Consider the following 23,590-nt stretch of genomic DNA (forward strand, 5'->3'; position numbering starts at 1 on the left):
GGGATTCATGATTTCCTTTAAGTCTTTAAAAACTTGTGAATGACATAAAAAAAAAAAAACATTTTAAATATCAAAATATTTCCAAAAATGAAAATATGTCTCTCTTTTTGATAAGCTTGGGATCGATGTCTTTTTAATGCATCGATAATTGGAAGATTTTCCTGATGATTATCGAAATATATTGGGATTTTTGTCAGATATAAATAGGGTTGCACATTGCACAATAGTTTTTGTCTTTTCAAACACATTTCTCAACACAACTTTGGTAGTGTGAGCGGCAGGGTAAATTATAGGGGTCACACACCGGACGCGTCTGACAGACGACATGGTGCGTTCTAAAATTTGTAACAATTATTTTCTACAAACGTTTTTGTACACCACCAATACCAACACTCAGTGTCAACATTCTTGCTTAGTTTTCCATTAAATTCGAGCCAAATCATTATCAGTGGACAAAGATTATTTCCTCTAGCCTTCATTGGATATTATATTGTGCATGTGCATCTTTCATAGAGCCTACACAATGTATTTTCAGTCACAGGTATTTTGTTAACAAGTAAACTACTGTCTTCCTCTCAGTCTGATAGACAAGGAAATATGAATCGTGCGGTGCGCTGTGGGACCATTTCGTCTGTAAAGACAACATGTTCCGATGCAAATATGAGTTTAGTTGTAGCACAAGTACAATGCAGTACCATTTAAAAAAACAAACATCTGCAAGCCTCGACATCTAAGAGCATAGGTTTATAGCCCTAGTTGCGCGGGAGACGAGAGTGCGATGCACAGCGGGACGTCAGTGCTTTCAGAGCGGTTTCAGTCACCGCGCTTACCGTCAACCAGCTGCGTACCATACTGACCCCTGCCCATGTAAATTTGTGTTGATTTTTCTGAACAAAAACAATTAGCATTGCCCAGCAGTATAATTTGTGGACTGTATTTATTCTTCCATTATACTGTTAAAGTTATCACCTCGTAGGTTAATTTGGCGTGCAAGCGATCCATTTTTGTTACGAAATATAAGGTTGTCCATTCAAATGTTGATGTAATAACTATTGCTAAATATGCACATCTGTCATGTGAGCCTGTTTTGTTTCTGCCAGAATAGAGTTTGTCATGCCTGTTTAGTCAATTTGGTTTGATTCATAGCTTATCGGTTAACCGGTTAATAACCGGTTAAAACTCGCGATTATTCGGTTAAAACAAAATGCAAAAATTTGCATCCCTAGATGGTCTGTTCCTCACAAAAACTACTGTAATATAGTTATATAAATCACTTTTAATATTTTTCTTTTTTTATGGTGATTATTATTATTTCATTTTTGAGCGTGACAGCCCCCAGTTCACATTCACTGTCATTATGAGGAAAAAGTGGCCAGGATGTTCTTCAAAAATAAACCTTTTGTGTTCCATGGGAAAAATAAAGTCATACATCTTTGGAATACAGCTTTTGGAATGAATCAATAATGACTCACCCTCATGAATTTTCCTTTTTGTGTGAACTATTCATCTATGTATCACCCTAAGATGAAAGTGCCTCTTTGCAAAAGAAATCTAACTATTTTGGCAAGGGAGCTAGGAAGCAAATGACTCTTGCAAGTCAAGTCATTGCAAGAAGTTAATGAGGTGTAACATACAGAAAAAGAGACAGTGAGCATTATTAGAGATAGTCATTGAGCCAAAATCCTCTCATTGGGACTTTTTGTTTCTCTAATCCAAACTAACCTACCCCGTTCTGAAGTATGATGTTTGTTGCAAGGTAAGTTTGTCAATCGCTCAGCTTTAACTGTTATGTTTTATAGAGAAGGTCAAGAAACTGCAGTCCTGGAAATAGCTGATGGAAAGTTTTTTTTTCATGTTCTCAATGTGGTAGAGTCCTCAAACCAAGTTAACCTTCATAATCCTTTAAAGAGAATTGCAAGGTCTCTGCTGCCTTTTTGAGGTTTCCTGTTAGGGTAGTCAGTGTTGTAGCGTTGCTATGAGCAATCAACATACACAAACATGCAGTCTCTTAGGCAACACACTAAAACACTGCAATGCCTTCCACTGGGCTACGCAACAGTTGGGATGGAAATTGCACAGCTGTTTCTTGTGAAGCCAGTGCCTTACTGGGTTTATTGGTGTTTGTATACTTACAGTTTTTTTCAATTACACTTAATTGCTCTGAAACCTGCACACTTAACCTAACATTTTTTTGCCAAGATGAAATTAAACTAGGATTGGTTAAGAGAGGTTTCTAGGATGTGAATATACAGTAGCTCCATAATGTATTTGGACACTTAAGGCCTACACTTCTATGTGGCAATATATGAATGTCTTTGAATACAAAACAAAATGTTTAACCAATGGCACAAACAAGTTTCGAACTATGTCTCAACCACTTCTGTTTGTTAAACTTAGTTGAGCATGTCCGTTAATCTGATGAAATACACCTGTGGTTACTCTGCTAGTATGCTTGGTGTGAACTGACTTCATCCATCCACTTCAAATCACAATGGATCCTGAAAGTCTAGCATCATTTGTTAATGCCTCTTGGTTTTATTTTTTGTTATGCAATACAATGATGTTCATACATTTTTAAGTGTGACAGTAAGTGTCAGAATATTTTTTTGGGCTACTGCATTTCAAAACAGTTACCAGAAGCACCTTAAGCAGCCCACAATTTTATACACCGTCCATCTAGCCAATGAACTGTAAGTAAGAAGTCAATTCTGTTGAAAAAGGGAAAACACACAAGTCTTTTACAAGAACCTGTTCCTATGTGATTAATTGAAAACATGAAGATGTTCTGCGATCCGAGAACAGGCCTTGTGTTGCGGTTTCGAACGGGACACACAATTTGGAGTGCATGCGTGTAGGTTTAAGTACGCACCCTTAGGTGGTCGGAAGTTCAGGAAACCGATGTCTGATGTGATTGCGCGCACACACGAATACACACAGTGAGGCATTGTAATTTAGGGGCTGGTGAAAGTGACTCATTTTTTCCAGACAAGCTCATTAATTGGTTGCAGTAGGATCGTAAGCCACATCTGTTGTGCTTTATCCTTATAAGTGGCTCGAGCGTCAGTCTGGCTGGGTTTGGTGTGAGGACTCTATTGGTGTGCAGCCCTATTTCTTAGATCTGATGCGTGTGTGTGTGTATGTATGTAGTTGTGAGTGTGGGTTGGGTGTGGATACCTTTAAAATTACAGTGAAGTGCCTTGATGAGCGCATTTCTGTTTGGTGTTTTGACAAATTCTCCACTGAAACAGGAAATGAGGGTGGAACATCTCAAACTTTTTTTTTTTTTAATATCCAAAAGGCTTTAGTTTACATCAAAGCACACAGGCATACAAACATAACACTTTCTACCATGCTGCTCATATCAGAGCCAGTTACTGGGGAAACTGAGAATCTATCTCAATACCAGCCCGCTTTTCCACTGACTTGAGAACCGAAAGATGACCTTACTGATAACATTCATACATAACCAGCTCACAAATGCTCACAGCACATTGTAGTCTTTACTTACGACGAGGCTAGAGCCATTGTGCAAGTCCAGTGCAGATGAATGGGAAACTAGCGAGTAAAAGTTCGCAATATCAACATTTTGATTCAAAATTCACTAAATATTAAGAATTAAGAACACTTATTCATGATATACATCCCAAGACTACTTCGACCAATGGAAGGTTTGTGTACATGTCAGGCCCTTGAAGGGGCAGGGTTAAAACTGAATAAAAACTTTTGATAATTGGCTTTAAGGAATATTCCGGGTTCAAAACAAGTTAAACTCAGTAGACAGTATTTGTGGCATAATGTTGATTACCACGAAAAAAATTATTTCGACTCGTCCCTCCTTTTCTTTAAAAAAAGTTAAAATCAAGGTTACAGTGATGCACTTACAATGGAAGTGAATGGGGCCAATTTTTGGAGGGTTTAAAGACAGAAATGTGAAGCTTATAATTTTATAAAAAGCACTTACATGAATTCTTCTTTTAAAACTCATGTATTATTTGAGCTGTTGTTTAAATTGTCATTTTTACAGTCATTTTAGGGTTTTAGGGTTTGTTGACATTACATCATCATGGCAATGAAGTTGTAAAATTGGCTATAACTTTAAACAGAAAAGGTTAGTAAGTGATTTTATCACACTAAAATCATGTTAACATGCATATTTTTTTGTGGTTATCAGTATTATGTCTTGTATTGAACCCAGAATATTTCTTTAACTGCTGAGAAGAGTCATTTCAGCTGAACAGCTAGTTATAACATTTTGATTAATGGTTATGAGGTAAAAATTATTTTATAATGAATCAAATATGCATGGAAGACTCGTTCACAATAAAACCAGTAACATGCAGATAGGGTAACATGTAAATAGGGTAATTTTTGATAGCATACATATCCGTTTGTGTTTTAATGTGTGACAAAGTATGTAATGTTTGTTGATAGAGACACTGAGAATCGTCTCAGTACATGAAGTATTCTTGGAGAATTGCAGCTCATTCATGGTTGTATTATTGCAGCTTTTTTTTTTTTCAATATAGACACTAAAGTGACTGCAATTAATAAAAAGCAACTTTCGTATGTGTGTTTACAGTATACACTCACTGAGCACTTTATTAGGAAGACTATGGTCCTAATAAAGTGCCCAACATGGTTTTCTGCTGTTGTAGCCCATCCACCTCAAGGTTCGACGTGTTGTGCATTCTGAGATGCTATTCTGCTCACTACAATTGTACAGAGTGGTTATCTGAGTTACTGTAAATTTCAAAGACCGCAAGATCATGTAGATTTACACTCTACAATATCAGGAAGATAAGACCCTTCCTCTCTGAACATGCCACACAACTGCTTGTCCAGTCACTTGTCATAACTAGACTGGACTACTGTAACGCTCTCATTGCAGGCCGCCCTGCATGTGCAATTAGACCCCTGCAAATGATCCAGAATGCAGCAGCACGTCTGGTCTTTAATGAACCAAAGAGGGCACATGTTACACCACTCCTTGACTCTCTCCACTGGCTACCGGTTGATGCACGTATCAAATTCAAGGCTCTGATGCTGGCATACAGAACAGTTACTGGGTCTGCTCCAGCATACCTAAAATCATTTATGCAGAGCTACGCGCCCACTAGAAGCCTGCGGTCGGCTAAGGAACGTTGCCTTGTTGTACCAACACAAAGAGGCACCAAAACACTTTCCCGGACTTTCAGCTTCATCATTCCATGTTCGTGGAACGACCTTCCCAACTCCATCCGTGAAGCTGACTCACTCTCTATCTTTTCCATGAGTACTTAACCAGTCATTAAATAAAAAATTCTGTCCGCAGAACTGCTGCTCACTGGATGTTTTTTTTTTTTTTCTTTTTTTTTTTGCACCATTCGGAGTAAATTCTAGAGACTGTTGTGCATGAAAATCCCAGGAGATCAGCGGTTACAGAAATACTCAAACCAGCCCGTCTGGCACCAACAATCATGCCATGGTCGAAATCACTAAGATCAAATTTTTTCCCCATTCTGATGGTTGATATGAACATTAACTGAAGCTCCTGACCCATATTAGAATGACTTTATGCTTTGCAGCCACACAATTGGCTGGTTAGATATTCACATGAATAAGTAGATGTACAGGTGTTCCTAATAACATGCTCAGTCAGTGTATATACAGAGTCCAAATATCTGAGACCACTGGTGAAAATGCTTATATTTTAACTAATTTAATGCATCATTTTTCATTGCAGATTATATTATCAGCATAATAATTGAAGTATTTTTTTTTTTTTAACAAATTAGTTAACATTGTCAATGTAACAATTGATTAGTGACCTAGAAATAGTGCAGAATCTGAAATATTTCGTCATTTTACGTCTTTTCTTTGTTTCGCAGTTATAAAAATTCTAAAACATTGTTTATTATGGAAAAAAAAATCCAGATTTTCAATGTGGACTCAGACTTTTGGACCCCACTGTATGTACATGTAATAAACACGTTTTTGCATTTCCATTATGCATTTTTATTTGCAACCCTTCCGTAAAACAGATTAACAGTTCTGCATTGAAGGAACAAATGGCAGACAAAAGTGACATCAAGCTTAACACAATCTCAGTCTCACATCTATCAGGACTCACAGTAACAGGCTGGCCCTGCTAATTTGTGGTATTAAGCTCTCTGTCATTGTCTCTCTGTGTTAAATTACTGTTTTCTTTTCAGCCTGCTGTACCCCATTGACTCTGAGGTGTCATAAATTACAAGTGAATTTGCCTGCCAGTCCTGGTTACGTGTAAGATCGTAGTTCTGCTTGTCCATAACACACTGCAATCCACATTTTGCACATTCAATGGAGCCTTTAATCTTTTTGCTTGCTGAATAATTATGGTGGGAACAGTTTTTAGAGGGGTAGTCTTTTATGTTGGTAAAGAAACAATATTGTGTGTGTTTTAATAAGGGAATGGCAGGGTAAGGGAAAGCTGATGAGAGTGCCTGGATAAAGGTCCTATAATCTCAGAAGCTGCATGTGACCCACAGGACAATTCCTGGGTCGCTGTCACACTTTTTGACAGCATATTAATAGGGATTTGTGCCCCAGATGTCTGCCGCTTCTGATGTGCCAGCACAGCATCGTCTGTTCTTAGCTCTGCCACTCCATTCTGGTCCAAAGCAAATCCTTTTTTTGTCCTTTGCTGTTGAGAACTGGTGACTTACTATGGCTATGTGGAATTTAGTTCTTATTCTTTGCTTGATATATTTGATCGAGTTGTTTGTGTTAATAGTTTGTTGGAAAAAAAGGTCATTTTGTTATTATATTAGCCTTAAAGGGTTTTGTCACCCAAAAATACAAATTCTGTCATCATTTACTCACTCAGATGTCTTTCCAAACCTGTATGACTTTCTTTCCTCTGTGAAATGCAAAAGAAGATGTTAGGCAAAATGTTAGGGACTGACAGACTCAGTCACCATTCACTTTCATTGTGTATAAAAGAAGATGCAATGAAAGTGAATGGTGACTGAGACTAACATTCTGCTAAAATTTTCCCTTTTTTGTTTCATGGAGAAAAGAAAGTCACATGGGTTTGGAACAACATGAGGATGAGTAAAATTATGTCAGAATTTTTCTATTTTGTGTGAACTATCTCTTTAATTGTATGCTAATATGATCCTGTAGTCATCAAATAACTACATAAGTTGTTTCATATTGTAATAGCATAAATAAAATTTTTTTGCAAACATCCAGCTTTGATTTAAAAGAATATTCTGGGTTCAGTACAAGTTAAGCTCAATCGACAGCATTCAATTGTGGCATAATATTGATTACCACAAAAATGTATTTTAACTTGCCCCTCATTTTCTTATCTGCAGTTATGGTTTTTGCTTTTCTTTTTTTTTTTTTTAAAGAAAAGGAGGGACAAGTCAAAATAATTTTTTGTGGTAATCAACAGTATGCCACAAATGCTGTCAATTGAGCTTAACTTAAACCTGGAATATTCTTTTAAAGAATAATTTCAGATATTCAGTGTGTAATTTTGGGACAAATTGAGAAAACTATGTGAAAAAAAAAGTGATGGTTTTTCTGTCTTTTGGTGGTTTTTCATTGAATAGAGTGTGCCACCTTGTGGACAAAAAATAAAAAATAAACATATTCCAGCCACATGTATTACTGTTGTTCCTTAAAAGTGCTCTATAAATGTATATTAGTTTTCTATTACATCCATTGTAAATTGTATAGCACAAATGTAATACAAATGTTGGAGTTATCTTGAACTTGCTTTGTAACTGTACTTATTGTATATTGAGTACCTCTATAAAATCAGAAGTTGTTTCATATAGTCATACTTTCATTTAATCCAATGTATTGCCTGTTGCTTTATGTTTTCTAATTAGGATTTCTGATCAGTTTTATTGTTGTTTCAGGTATACTGTTTTCCACACTGGTATTTGGACCTGCTTGTGGTTTTATCCTGGGATCTGTCTGCACCAACTTTTATGTGGACGCTTTATTCATCGATACAAGTGAGTTTCATTTGATCTTCTGTTTATATACAAATACAGCCAGGGGCAGCCCATGGCATAGACAGCTGCAAAAAATCTAAAATCTGGCATACAGAGTCTGGGCCGGCCCTGAATACAACACAAGCATTAAGTTTAGACCAATAGAAAAGGCATTTTGTTTGCTACCATTAGGCTCTATTTTGCTTGTATTCATTTTCAATAATTAGTGAGGAAACCAACTGAAACATGTAAGCACAAAGAGCCAGAATTTTGCTTGTTTAGCCAAGCAAATATTTTATTTTACACTTCACAATAAATAGGCTATACTTTCACACTTTGCATGCTCATTCCTACATGCTTTTATCGTTAATATACAGTGGCCCCACAAAGTATTTGGACAATTAAGCCAAACTTAAAAATGCATGAATGTCTTTGCATTATATAACAATTAAAGACACATACAGATCATAAATACAAAAGGCTGACACAAGCAACACTGAAGTTTAACACACTCTCATATCTATCAGGACTCGTAGTAACAGGCTGGCCCTGCCAATTTGTGGTTTTAAGCTCTCTGTCATTGTCTTTCTGTGTTTAATTACTGTTTTCTTTTGGGCCTGCTGTACCCCATTGACTCTATGTCATACATTTCTGAAAACTGCTGAATTTGAACAAATCTCCTGGTACCCTGTCAGATCGTAGTTCTGCTTGTTCGTAACACTCTGCGAGCCACATTTGGCACATTAATTCCTTTCATTTTTTTTCTTATGGAGGGAAGTAGTGGTCCACTTTTTGTGAAAATATAAACACACATTGCTTAATAAAAGTTAAAAAAATAATAATAAAAAACAAATATTTTAAAGGAAGATAGCACTAACACACAAGCATGCAAAACATTTTACATAAAGACTTTTGTTAGGTTAGAGTTAGACTAAAAATCACCTTGAAATCGTCTGCTTAAATGTCATTGCAGAAATGGTTCAGAAAAGTAAAGTTAGTGCTGAAAAAAGATCTAGCATAATTTGTCTGATTGGTTTAACATTTCGATTTAATGCAATGTGTTTTAGTTATTTTCAAGTGTCCAAAAACATCCAAATGTTGCTTTTTTGGACCACTGTATAAACTTCTTATACTGTAGGTATTATACATTTATGTCACTATCAGTGAATCTTTTTTTTTTATTTATTTATTTTTTTTTTTACATTTTTGCCATTTTTATTTCTCAATTTACTGTAGGTTGTCCAAATGCTTTGCCTAAGTTAAAATGAATTAATGTCAGATGTGTGTGAAATGCAGTGTGTTTGGTCTGCTATTGTAGGAGGTGATCTTATAATACTTCTGCATATGTGAAATCTCTGCATGTGATATTTATGACATTATTGTTTTACCCTCCTCAGCTAAGCTGGACATCACCCCTGATGACCCTCGATGGATCGGAGCATGGTGGGGCGGATTTCTTCTTTGCGGTGTCTTACTCTTCTTCTCCTCCCTCTTCATGTTTGGTTTCCCCCAGTCTCTGCCAGGCCGGGAGGTGGAGGGAGGGGTTGAGAGCGAACAGGCCATGCTGCCCCCTTCTTTAGCTCAAGATAATGACAAATCCAAGTCCAGCAATGGAGTCCTGCGGAACTGCCAGCCCAACAACAACAGCCTGTCCTGCTGCCAACAGCTCAGAGGTACACATTTCCAGTTACAATACACTGTTACACAGCTACTGAGAACTTCTCTTTCACTAAATCTTAGAGCCCCAAATTCACTATGTAATCTTTGATACTCTTGAATGCTGTAGTCAATGTTGCACTAGTGCACTTTTCCCGTAACAATAAGAGGAAATGTTAAATACAAACAGCTGATATTGGTATAAACCTTTTTGCTGCTGATTAGGACCTAATTCGGACAGCGTTAGTTAAGCTTTTGAGTATAAATTTAGCCACACATGAAAACAATTGGAGTAAATGGCTGAACTCTAAATTAATAAATTAACTCTAGCAGACATTTGAACCTTTTTTATTTTTGAACAACAAACAGAGAAGAAAAGAGTGAACAGGGGCTTTAAGACTTTTTGCATACTAAATGTCACTCCCCGGGTTCATGCTGCTGGTCTGGTGTCATTTCTGTTTGTCTGCAGATACAGTAATTGTTGTGTTTAGATTGTCCTATGCTTATATTTAGCCCATGTAATTTCACTGAGCGAAGGAAATGTGACCATGCCTTAAAGGGATAGTTCACCCAAAAATGAAAATTCTCCCAACATTTATTCACCCTCATGCCATCCCAGATGTGTATGGCATTTTTTCTTCTGCTGAACACAAACAAAACATTTTAGAAGAATATTTTGAAGCTCCAAAAGGACGTAAAGGCAGCATAAAAGTAATCCGTATGACTCCAGTGGTTATCCATATCCATATCTTCAGAAGTGATATGATAGGTGTGGGTGAAAAACAGATCAATATTTAAGTCCTTTTTACTATAAATCTCCAATTTTGACTTTCACATTCTTCTTCTTTCATTTTTGGCAGTTCACATTTTTCGTGCATGTCGCCACCTACTGGGCAGGGAGGAGATTTTATGGTAAAAACTCACTTATCATATCGCTTCTGATTAGAAGATTTAATCACTATATAGATTTAACCACTGGAGTCATATAGATAACTTTTATGCTGCCTTTATGTGCATTTTGGGGCTTCAAAATTTTGGTACCCATTCACTTGCATTGTGAGGAGCTACAGAGCTGAAATGTTCTTCTTGAAATCTTCATTTGTGTTCAGCAGAAGAAAGAAAGTCATACACATCTGGGATGGCATGAGAGTGAGGAAATTTTTTTTGTTGTTTTTTTGTGTGTGTGTGAACTATCCCTTTATGGCTCTCATTTTATAAAATAGCAGCCATCAGTCATGTAACATAACATTACATATTAGTTAAAGTGATGCATTACTAGAGATCTTGCACAGTGACACAGCGACACAGGCTTAAGCCAAGCAGCTGTTTTTTGCAAATGTATTTTGCAAAGTTTTTGCCATTTGGTATGAATGTAGTCTCTGTCATAATATTTCAGTGATATCCATCAAATCTCTCAATCAAAATGACAGCTCCTCAGAATGTGTGTAGCTCTGTAGTAGCTACAGTAGAAGTCAAACAGAAAATTTGGGGTGACTGCCATCTTAAAACATCATTTATCATCTGTTTTTGCATTCAGGTACTAGAAACTAGCATTCCACCAACCGTCAATCTTAAAGACCCTATGAAATCAAAATTAAAGTTTTGTTGCTTTTTGGCCTTTTGTGATTTCCTTGAGATTTTATGTATGGTAGTGCACATTTACAAAATTCATTTTTAGCAGATATACACATTTAAAATATACAGCCTGTAAAACATACCTCATGTTGCACGATACAGATTTTTGTCCAGTCAAATCATAGTGCATGGATTTGATGTACAGTAACCAGTAATGGGCAGTAGCTTCGCTACAAATAGCGAAGCTATTAGCTTAAATACTTTTATGAGTAGCGAGGTGGTAGCTTCGCTAGTTTTTAAATCAAGTAGCTTTTTAGTAGCGAAGCTATATGTTTGACTAGGTAGCGGCGTACATCATGCCTTGTACCCAGTGTTTACTATTGCCAGTTTTGAATCAAAACTAAAGATGTCCGATCACAAATGAATCGCTCATATAAGTCGGTTCTTTAAAATGAATTAGTCACACGTGATAGGAAAGCAGTCTGAATCAGTTCGCAATTCAGTCTGAATGCCTCAGAAAGCTTGCGCATGCGCTGCTGAATCATTTGTGCGCGCTCTCACTTGCCAATAAGCTCACTGAGTATTTTATAACACGGAAAATAAAGATAACGCTGGTTGCAGTGGATCTTCAATCAATGGAAACAAAACCTGCAAATGCGTCCTATCGTTTGCCAGTGATGAAGAAGGTCTTTATAAAGTTCAGCACGTTTGCAGATTGTAAACGACTTCTGCAGGTAAATACATTTTCCAACCAAAATAGTATCAAAACATGTATTAGCACATAAAAAAACACATAAAAAAGTACCATGTTTTTTTGTACTATTACCTGGATGCACTATGTTAATACAGTGGTAGGCTATACGAATATGGTAATCATATAGCGAAGTACCATGGTATTTTTTTAATTACCTTGAAGCACCATGTAAATACAATAGTATATGAATATGGTAATCATAAATCAATTTACCGTGGTAGTAACATGATATTCTTTGAAGTACATTGAAGCACCATGCAAATACAGAATGGTACATAAATATGGTAATTGTATATCAAAGTACCATGGTATTACCATCTGATACAATCAGAAATCACATTGCTATTGCCTAGATGTGCTCTCACTCTCTCACATACACACACACACACACACACAGATGAATATATAGATGAATATTATACTGTATGTATGCAGTTTTTATACAGGAATGAGCAAATGAAATTATGTTTAAATGGGTATGGGTTTGTAGAGGTAGTAGACTACATCTGAAAAATAAAATGTAAAAATAGTGATTTTTCATATTTAACACGTGTTTGTAGAGGTAGTAGTATAAATATGAAAAATAAAATGTAAAAATAGTGACTTTAAATGTCGAACACATGGGTTTGTATAAGTAGCATGTCTAAATAGGAATTTACATGTTTTTTTCGTGCGCATACATATTGCACCATACTGTATACTTGTATACTTTATTGCACTAAACTGTAATATACTGTACCAAGGCTTTGATAAACATCATGTGAATAAGTCTTTTAGATGCTTTGTCTAAGACGGTATGCTCCGTGCATCTGCAGTTCAAAAAAATATGAAGTAGCTTAAATGTAGCAAGCTACTTTTGGCGTAGCTTGTAGTGTAACTTGATACTTTCTCTGAAGTGTAGATTTTAGCTTAGCTTAACTAAATTTTCTGTTGAGTAGTTTGTAGCTTAGCTTGCTACATTTTTTGAGTAGCTTGCCCAACACTGACAGTAACTAAAGTGCATTGGCTATTTATAAAAAGTGTCCCTTTAAAATGTCCCGCCCAAACCTCCTGTTTCAATAGTAAACATGTCAACACAAGACAGAACACTGCACTCATCAAATAATTTTATGGGGTCTTTAATTTTTAATGGATAAATGCTGTAGGCTAGGCTGTGATTACTCAGTCTTTAATATGAATAAGCTGATCACTCACTGAATTCTTTCTCTTTCTCCATCTCTTTCTCTTTCTTCCACCCTCTTTCTCTCCAATCCTCATTTCCGGCACTTTTTTTGTTTTTTTTACTCAAGTTATTCCCAAGGTGACTAAGCATCTGCTGTCAAACCCAGTGTTTACGTGTATCATCTTAGCTGCCTGTATGGAGATTGCTGTTGTCGCTGGTTTTGCTGCCTTTCTGGGAAAATATCTGGAGCAACAGTTCAACCTCACCACCACCTCTGCCAACCAGCTGTTAGGTGTGTATAACATATATATTCAACACACAAACACAGACATATACACACATACAGTACAAAAGTCTGGGAAACTGTATTGGAAATGTTTCTATTTTGCAGTTTTCAAATTTGATACAATTTGTTTTCATTATAAATTTGTATTAGCATAACAGTTTGCTTGAAAAGTTTAATGGAAACGTTAACATGAATTTCAGAATTTCTTTGAATTTGATATGTCCCCTTTTTGCCAATATGCACTCGAACTGGCAAGGACTCCACAAATTATTCCAGCATGATTTAAAAAACCCTTAAACTCTAGGGCATTTTTGGGCTGCCGCCCACAATTTTTCACACTCAAATTTTCGTTTTTCAGAGAACTCAAATAAAAAAACACTTATTCATAAATAATATTGTATGTTTATAATCTTATGATAAACAGATTTTTTTTTTGGTTGTCCTAATTTGTAAACATGTAATTCTGGTTCTGTTCACTCTACTTCATTTTGAAAAGTCTCATTTTATTCCAGTAGGTGGCAGAAAGCACTAGAAAAAATATTTTTTTTCTCTATCACATTCCTTCACAATATACAGATTTGAAATGTAGATGATGCTCTAACGCACCTTAGCCCTCACAGATGTGCTCGTCCATAGACATTCAGTCTAATTTTCAGTTCAAGCATCAGCCTTGTTGTTTCATTTAATATCTTAGCCTCTGAGTGGACTAGAATCTAGGTGTCATTAGAAAGCTGAGATCCTCTCCTTTGCGATGATATAAAACATTTCATCATCAATTGTCAAAAACATATTTTCTAAAGATTTGTTTTTTATACATTTCTTCTGGATGGAATTTTTTTCTGGACACTAAAATATATCATTGGATTATTCAGCTAGGCAAGCTCACAGGCAAGTAAACAATGGCTCAATTTTTAGAGAACAGCAAGATATAATAATAAAATATATTATTTTATTTGGAAAATCTTATTTTCAATGCAAATGTTTTGAGGCCTTATTTTGCTGTTTTAACATAAATGTAGAATTGATGGTTATCTCTGAAAAGTTCAGATTCTAAGCTTTCATATGCTTGACTTATGCATACGGAGACTTCATCGTGTTAAGTGAGAACTTTTTTGCAATATAGCGAAAACTTATGCATTTATGTTAATTAAAATAACAAAATAAGGCCTCAAAACATGCGTGTTGAAAATAAGTTTCATTTATTAAATTTGTTCCATGTATCCTCATGATGCTGCCCAGGTGTTGGTCTGGAAAACTGTGGGTGCAACAAAAGCAATTAATGTTAGGGAGGAAAAATAGCTCTAGAATTGCCCAGAAAAGAACAAAGATAAGGACACAAATACATAGCAAAGTTTTTTTTTTACGTAACACATTTTATTCTCCGTAAACAGGGATGACAGCCATTCCATGTGCCTGTCTGGGTATATTCTTGGGTGGTTTGCTGGTGAAGAAACTGAACCTGTCTGCTCTGGGAGCGATCCGTATGGCCATGCTGGTCAATTTGATCTCCACTGCCTGTTACGTGTCTTTCCTGTTCCTGGGCTGTGACACAGGACCTGTTGCTGGGGTGACCGTCGCCTATAGCAACGAGTACGGATGGCTTAGATGCTTTTTTCTCCTTGCAGCCTTGTTATTTTTCTGGCATTATACAGCCCCTGCAGAGAGGGTAGAGGATAACTAGTGAAACCCCTATAATTTCAGTATGTATGTGTATCAGAAAAGGAGTCAGGTTTAGCATTTTTCTAGATTACATCCCAGTTATATCCCAATCTACACTGTAAAAAATGGATATGTTCCCTTCATGAGCTATTTTTACCTGACCCTCAAAAATTATTTTTTAATGTAACATAGTAACCTGATGTGATGTAGTGATGTTGATTAGTCATATTAAATAATATTTTTTACTTGACTAAAACCAGTTAATTTAGATATTATCATATGAAGTACATATCATTTGACATAAATAATTTTTTATAGTGTTATATCCAGGCTGTCATGCAATCTGCACGTGCACAACTCTAGTTCTATATATTCCCAGCCTGTTGCTTGTTTGTTTATTAAATATTAAGGTTAATTGATAATGCAGTTAATAAGAGTGCAGAACTCACAGCTCCATATTTAAATCCATTCCACAGATTTTCTCCCTTTAAGTGGTGCAAAAAATATGAAACAAATTAGATTCTGTCTGGGCCTACTGATATTTCAGTCCATAACATACATAGAGGGGTGTAAATCCTCAGGTTTATGTTAAATCACACTAAATACATCAAATGTACTGTATAACACAAAAGAACTCAGATTCAAACAGGTGAATGTTTGTGTGTGTGTGTGTGTGTGTGTGTGTGTGTGTGTGTGTGTGTGTATAGGACACTTCAAGCAGGCCAGTGGCTGGAAGCCCCCTGCATGAGTCATTGTAACTGCTACACTTCATCTGTTAGCCCTGTTTGTGGCTCCAATGGTGTGACCTACTTGTCCTCCTGTTTCGCTGGCTGCAGAAATGCCATCAGCACTGGACTACCACCTCCTTTCTCACAGGTCATTAGCCATCTCATTTACACACCAACGTTTGTCTGGTTGTGTCCATCTCTTTCTTTCTTTCTTTCTTTCTCTCTGTCCTATTCTCTGTCTGTTTTCCTCTCTCGCGCTCCTCTCCTCTCATTTCCTGGACAGCACATGTCCAGCATGGGTCATTAGATCTGAAGCCCACATCACTCATCAGGCTTACAGTATTTTGGAAAGGACACTGTGTTCTGCCTGCCAGGCATCTTAATGGGCACTGCAACATGGGCCCCTGCACTCATTACCATACAAAGTGAACGGTTCAAACTGGGATAGATGAATCCAAGACAACAGTCACAAACATTATCGTAATTGAGCGCTGGCTCCTGACATGAATATACCAACTGGTGGGTTTAATGTCCATGTTCCTACCAGGGGTCCTGGGTGCGTCAATCTTTGTAGATAGTACAGAGTCAGACTCTGGATTTTCATGTAGCAAGTCTAGACCGCTGTTGATGACTCAAACAGGAATAATTGGTTACACTTTCCATGAAGCCAATATTTTTACAATGCATTGTAAATGCATTGTAATCAGTGTTGGGTAAATTACTTAAAAAAAGTAATCCACTACAAATTACTAGCTACTTCTCTAAAATTATAATCAGATTACTCTACTGATTGCTTCATTGAAAAAGTAATCACAATACTTATTACTTTACTTTTAAGTTACTTTCTAAAACATTTGTCAAAAAAAAAAACAATCCCACTCAAATTCCAAATAATGTCTTTTTTCTTCTTGTTCATTGTCGCAGACACTTCAGCTGTCACAGAAATGTAAACAGACATGCATATGAACATATGAATTCACATTTTAGTTAATTACACATAAGTACTATTTTTTTAGAAATATTTCTAACCCAAGTAATGTTCTTAAAACTAATTACTTTCATATAAAGTCAGTAACTGTAATCTGATTACAAGAATTTAAACTGTAACGTTACACTACTTTTTGTGCCTAAAAGTAACTAGATTATGGGAAATAACTTTTTGTAATCCAATTACACCTAACAGTGATTATAATGCATCTGTAATGTCTCATAATAAACCTTATAATATCTTATAACTTCTCATAAATATTTGGAGCCACAATCTTAATACATTATAATACTAACCTATTCATAGTAATACCTTAGTGTATAATGCATTATAACATAAACATCAAATTTTATCTGCATAAGTTGACATTTATTATACATATTTGTATTATATACTATATTTGGAATGCTTTAAGTGACAAAAGAAATGTCTTCTTATAAGTGTCCATTAGATATTTCAAGCTTGTAAAATACTTTTTATATTCTTTTAATTAATAAATATACATTTTCATAGGTCTATGGCCTATGTTCCACTTAAATTACACCATGTTTGGAAACATGGGAAAATTCTCAAAATGTATTGTATTCTGTGCAATTTTATATAATTTATAGGCTTGATTTATATTGTATGTTACAAGTTTATGTTATGGCTGTTTATAAGACATTGCTTTTGTAACTTCACCCAAAGCAGGCCAAGACCACTTATAATGCTATATGATCAACTATGCTGTTTTGCATGACAGCACTTATACGATGCCTAACATATATTACATTACGTCTGTGATGTGTGATTTATGTTGCATTATACTCCTCTTTAAGGTATAAATATGAATAGGTTAAGTGTTATAATGCATTATAACTGTAGTTACAATTATTTATGAGAAGTTGTAACATATTATTGGGTGTATAAATTCATTATAAATATGGGCTTCATAGAAAGTGTTACCTAATAAATTTTTTAATCAGTATTTTCTTCTTGTTTTCCAGTACTTAAAAAGCAAATATGCATTAGATATTAAGAGTTTTTTTAATTTTTTTTTTTTTATTTAAATTTATTTTTCTAACTCTATTGCCAATTAGTTTTCATCTTGTTTTAAGAATAAATCTAAATTCAGTTAGGTTTTTGTTTAAAACAAGAAAAAAATGGGGTAAGAAATACAAACTTAATTTAGTATATTTTCTAAAAACATCTTTTCTATAAAGTGTTATTATCTTCTATAGATTTCACACAGCTTTTCAATGTACAGTATGTAGCATACTTGTGCAGATGTTTAGAATTTCTACTGGTTAACAAGTTAACAATTCTTTCTAAATGCTAAATGATTGCTGCAACATTTAAAACTGCAGAATGAGGTTTTGATATGGATAATTATTGAAATGTTAGCACAGATGAGAAGGCAAAACTCTTACAGCCTAATTTTTTCTAAATTGCCATAATTACTACTTTGGCAGGGATTTTACAGTAGTTTAGGAGGATAATATAAAAGGCATAATAAAGTTGTTTTCTTGTTTTGAACCTGTTATTGTTTTTCTTTCTGTACAGTATTTGCTGGCTGTGTAGTAATTATGAATATATATGTTTTTCCTTCGTATTTACAGAACCTAACTGGGTGTGCATGCATCTCTGGATACAGTGACTTCGCCACAGCTGTGCCAGGCAAATGTCCTCGCCCTGGCTGCCGAGAGGCCTTCCTCACCTTCCTGTGTGTGATTTGTGCCTGCAGTATGATCGGAGCCATGGCACAGACTCCCTCTGTCATCATTCTCATCAGGTGACTCAGCTCTCACCAGATGTACTCTCTCAACTGAGAGAACAAAACCAGGATGAAAGTGTCTGATGATAATTAGAGTACCCGTATCCTTGACGCACAATGTTTACGCAATCATTTTTGGTTTTCATGCACAGTTTTTGTTAGATTCGTCTTGTTTCTAGTGCAGTGGTTCATCAAAATGGTTTTGCTTCAGGAACCAGATTTTACATTGGACATCAAGTTAATACAGTTCCAAATTTGTTTATCATACTAAAGTAAACAAAAATGCCCTTAAAATCAAACACTGATATTTATAATTTTTTGTTTATTATATTTATTAAGCCAATAATTCACAATATGAAACATCCTGGTTCAAATTCATCCACATTTATTGTAGTCTGGGTCATATTTTCTTTTACCTTGCATAGTTTTTGTTCATGTTTTTCAAGGATGGGGGCATGTCTTGCAACCTGTCCATGTTGCATGCAAAAAAATGTGGGAAGCGTTTTCTATTCCCTTCTAAAAGTTCATGAGCCTATTTATTTTGCTATCCTAAATGTATGATTATTTTGTTAGTTATCGTTTTATTATTCACATTTTGTATGGAGGTTTTTTCTTGCTGTTCCCAATCAGAACAGACTTGGGACCCATTTTTGGGTTGTGAACCCCCCTTTTTTTAAGTGTTTGGTTTATTTTTTGGTGCTCTGTATGTTTACTTGAATTGTCTTTTGCTCTCTTAGAACTGTGAGCCCAGAGCTGAAGTCATATGCCCTTGGAGTTCTTTTTCTGCTACTGCGGCTGTTAGGTGAGATATCGTGCACAGCACAACCTTGCAAGTGAAATTACATTTTACTCTTCATGGTTTCACAATATATTGTGCAGGGTAATCTGTTTACCTCACTGAAACTGAAAGTGGGCTAAAAGAAGCATTTCTACTTAAGATTAAATTTCCTTGCTTCGCTGCTCATTCAAAGTGTGGTGAGAGGAGGACAAGTTGAGGTTCATTTGCCACATCTCTGGTTTTTCGCCCAAGGCGAAAAACAATTGTTTTCTGTCAGTCGATTAAAAGCTATCATAATTAAAATGTTCTCAAATCTTAAAGCTTTAATAGTCAGAAAATTAAGACAAAGACTTTCTACTTTCCATCAATTTTTACATGATATTTCAAAACAGTTCATATGTATTGGTCTGCTGGTGAACAACACAGCTATGCTGGTCCACCTGCATAAATCAGCCTGAACTAAGGCTAAATTCGTTGTGTCAAATTTAAGATAAAAATGCACATTCAAATGTTAAAATGAGCATTCGAATTTTGGATGTGTGCCAAGCACTGACGACGACTTATGTTCAGACCGATCGCATTCTTGGGTTAAAACAGACGCAGTTTAACGAATAAAACAGAATGCAAATGTCTCGAGACATGTTTTAAAGCCTGGATTTTCTTTTAAATTGACATGGCAGCTTAAAAATGCGTTGCTCCTGCATGAGACGTTGAAAGAACAGCAAAACATGGTGCAACAGTCAATGAATTCCGTCTAGAGCATGCTTACATAGAGATGTACGTGTCTTTGGCGGTTGTGTCTTGACAATGACTTGCTCTTATGAGTGTCTCGCTGCATAGGCATACAATGTTTTTAATGAAAAACACTTGTGGTATCGCCGGTATTATGAAGCTTGTGTCCGTGGCGGTACTATGGCACAGGTATAGGCTACTGTGCAACACTAAGTTAACATGGAACCATCTATTGAAGCATTTTTATTTCTCATTTTATTTTTACTTAAGATTTGAGAATATTAACTGGCTAAATCTTTTGACCTTATCATTTTACTCATATTTGTTAACAGTCAGATATGTTCTTTGCGATAAACACTTGCTATAACATGGCGCTGATTGGTTTATATTGATCTGTTGTGCCCTCCTGTCTTTAAAATCGGAATATTATTAGAATATTGGTAATATTTCAGTGAAAAATTCGAATTTAGTTTCTCAGCCCTGTTGACAGTCCTAGCCTGAGCCATCTTGGAAATTCATGCTGGTGTAAGCTGTTCTTTCAATAAGGGAAATGTGTTAAAAAAAAAAATGTAAGATTACAGTGCAAAGTGAGTAGTAACCCCACCATAACATAATTTAATACAGATTATGTTTAGTAGAAGACCGTTTGACTTTTAAATGTATTATGTACATTTCCAATGCAATATAACAAAGCAATATAAACCATCTTTCAGGATTCATTCCCCCTCCTTTGATATTTGGTGCGGGAATCGACTCCACATGCCTTTTTTGGAGCTCTGAGTGTGGGGAGAAAGGCGCCTGTATGTTGTATGACAACATGACGTACCGACACCTGTACGTCAGCATGACCATAGTCCTCAAGATCGTCGCTTTCATCCTCTACACAACCACCTGGCAGTGCTTGCGCAGAAACTACAAGAAATACATTAAAAACTTTGAGGGATATGTTACGCCCACTGAAATATTCTCATCCAGCGTGAATCTTGACAGTCTGGGAAAGGACAGCAGTCAAAGCCAAGTCAACAGGACTAAATTTATATACAACCTGGAAGATCATGAATGGTGTGAAAACATGGAGTCCGTTTTATAGTGGGGTATGCCACCCACATGCTAATTCAAGCATAATTCTATTGAAGGATCTTTATTATGTCTTTATTCTTTTTATAAAGAAACGTTTTTTCTTTTGCTCCAGGATGTACAGACCTGTTGCAGCACTTCACTCTTATTTCATGCAAACTGTTCTACTGGGTCCACTTTGTTTTTAAAAGTACTTTCCAATAAGGTTTTTGTCCAGTGCCAATAAACTGCTGTAGTTGTTCATTCAAGGCATCTACTCTAATTGATGGACTGTGTGACAAACTAATGCAATGGCAAAAATGACTTTCCCACTTTTTCTCCACATTTTATCAAAATGAACAAGCTTAACTCACCATCCATCATCAAGCTCTGATTTACCCTGGTAAAATAAGGTCCCCAAAGCTGCTGGTTCATGTTCTCAGTATCTACAACCCAATCCGTTATTATCATGAGGATCATGTCAGTACAAAACATCACGCCTTGACCAAATGGTACTTACATGTAATTCAATTGTATACTGTGGCATGGGGGGGGGGGCGTGGTCATGTGTCAGTCTGCGGGAGAGGGAGAGCAGTATGTTGATAATGACAGTTACCGTCGTGTGTATGTGTGAAAGAGAGCAATTTAAAGAACTGACCTTGAAGCTGCTTCATTATCAACATAAAAAGGGTAATGTTTTTCAGAAGCTCTGTCTGCGGTAGCTTTCTGGTCACTCTCTTCCCCTCTCTGATGCTCTGGCGTGCCTTTTAAGTCTCCCTCTGCCATCACTATAATGAGAGACAGGTGTTAGAGATAATTATGAAACAGGTGACAAGCCTTACCGCTCTCCCTCTCCCGCAGACTGACACATGACCACGCCCCCACCCCCTCCCCCACCCATTGCCACATATACATAATGCAATTCTATACTACATATGAAAACAATATCAGATATTTCTCAAAACTTTCGTTTGATTTGCATTCAGAGGGGTGTTTGAGAGATGTGTTTCCTTTTGAAGTGCTTTTGCAGCATTTGCATTCTGCTGTTAATTTATATTCTTTACTAAGCTCTAAAATGTAATTGCTATTGAGATATATACTGTACATTATTATCATATTTATACATTTGTGCAATAGTGGGAGAGTGTATTTGAAAAAAAGCCAGAGAAGTTTTGTCTATATAGATATGTTTGTCATTAGATTTTTAGGGATGATGAAGACAAACTTTTTTATCTATTAATGAATATAGAATGCCTCTTTATCCAGATGACAGTAATGAAATGTAAGGGAATAGACTATAGGAATACTGAGACTGAAAACAGAGGATATGTATTAAAAAAAAAAAAAAAAAAAAAAGGACTTTTAATGAAGTGGCAAAATAACGTTGACATTTATGAGTAGTGCTTTCAACTTTTAACCCCTCGCTTAACAAATAACATGACATACTAATTAATGCTGGGCCCTGATAGTTTTGAATTTGGAAAAAAAGTTATAATGTTGTGTGTAAAATGTGTTTTACCTTTAAGAGCAATTTACTATTTGGATTGAGATTTAAATATTTTATTTCACTTATTGCAATAAGAAGTGGCACTTTGGGTGCTTCAGCAGATTTGATATAGTGGTGTACACATAAAGCACTTTTGGATGAAAATGGTTTATGATTATTTATTTTTTTTAACTACACATTTTTCAATATTCTTTTTGAATCGGTCTTGTTTTACAGGCAAAGGTGTTACTGCAGATACATTTAAGCAGTCTCTTTTTCATGTAATTTTTGTATGGCAAAATAACTATTATTTTATTCAGCAAATAAATTATTTTTCAGAAAAGCAATCTCATATTTGGTTCAATGTTTTTTATTTATTTATTTATTTATTTAAAAAAAAAATATATATATATATATATATATATATATATATATATATATATATATATATATATATATATAATTACATTAAGCTTAAACAGAAATTTTTTTAAACGTAATATTTTGTTTTTAAGATACCTTTTTTTTTTTTTTTTTTTACTCCAGCCAGGTCTCCTAAGCAACCAAATTGGCCTGGTTGATAGGGAGGGTAGAGTCACATGGGGTAACCTCCTCATGGTCGCTATAATGTGGTTTGTTCTCGGTGGGGCGCGTGGTGAGTGAGTAGAGCGCGGATGCCGCGGTGGATGGCGTGAAGCCTCCACACACGCTATGTCTCCGTGGCAACGCGCTCAACAAGCCACGTGATAAGATGCACGGGTTGATGGTCTCAGACGCGGAGGCAACTGGGATTCGTGCTCTGCCACCTAGACTGAGGCGACCACGAGGACTTAAAAAGCGCACTGGGAATTGGTCATTCCAAATTGGGTGAAAAAAAAAAAGATAGCTTTTTTTATTTATATTATTATAGATCTGTAAATTACAGTTAAACTGAAAATCCTATACAGCACATAACCACAGACTTAAGTAGTGTTTCTCAGTGTGTGCGGGATGAGGGATGAATACGCAAG

The 23,590-nt window shown here is 35.8% G+C and overlaps 1 protein-coding gene across 1 annotated transcript in view; it reads left to right on the forward strand.

Annotated features, from left to right (window-relative positions):
• The window catches only part of slco3a1a (solute carrier organic anion transporter family member 3A1a), a 59,745-nt gene extending 36,813 nt beyond the window's left edge, over positions 1-22,932 (forward strand). The window contains exons 3-10 of the mRNA XM_051724433.1: positions 7,890-7,988; positions 9,365-9,640; positions 13,242-13,406; positions 14,792-14,990; positions 15,767-15,935; positions 18,374-18,546; positions 19,266-19,330; positions 20,752-22,932. Of these exons, the coding sequence (XP_051580393.1) occupies positions 7,890-7,988; positions 9,365-9,640; positions 13,242-13,406; positions 14,792-14,990; positions 15,767-15,935; positions 18,374-18,546; positions 19,266-19,330; positions 20,752-21,128 (1,523 nt within the window). The 3' untranslated portion in view covers positions 21,129-22,932. The remainder of the gene's footprint in view (positions 1-7,889; positions 7,989-9,364; positions 9,641-13,241; positions 13,407-14,791; positions 14,991-15,766; positions 15,936-18,373; positions 18,547-19,265; positions 19,331-20,751) is intronic.
• The last annotated feature ends 658 nt before the right edge of the window (positions 22,933-23,590 follow it).

Source organism: Myxocyprinus asiaticus, chromosome 18 (assembly GCF_019703515.2).
Source record: "Myxocyprinus asiaticus isolate MX2 ecotype Aquarium Trade chromosome 18, UBuf_Myxa_2, whole genome shotgun sequence".
In the NCBI taxonomy this organism is placed as follows: Eukaryota; Metazoa; Chordata; class Actinopteri; order Cypriniformes; family Catostomidae; genus Myxocyprinus; species Myxocyprinus asiaticus.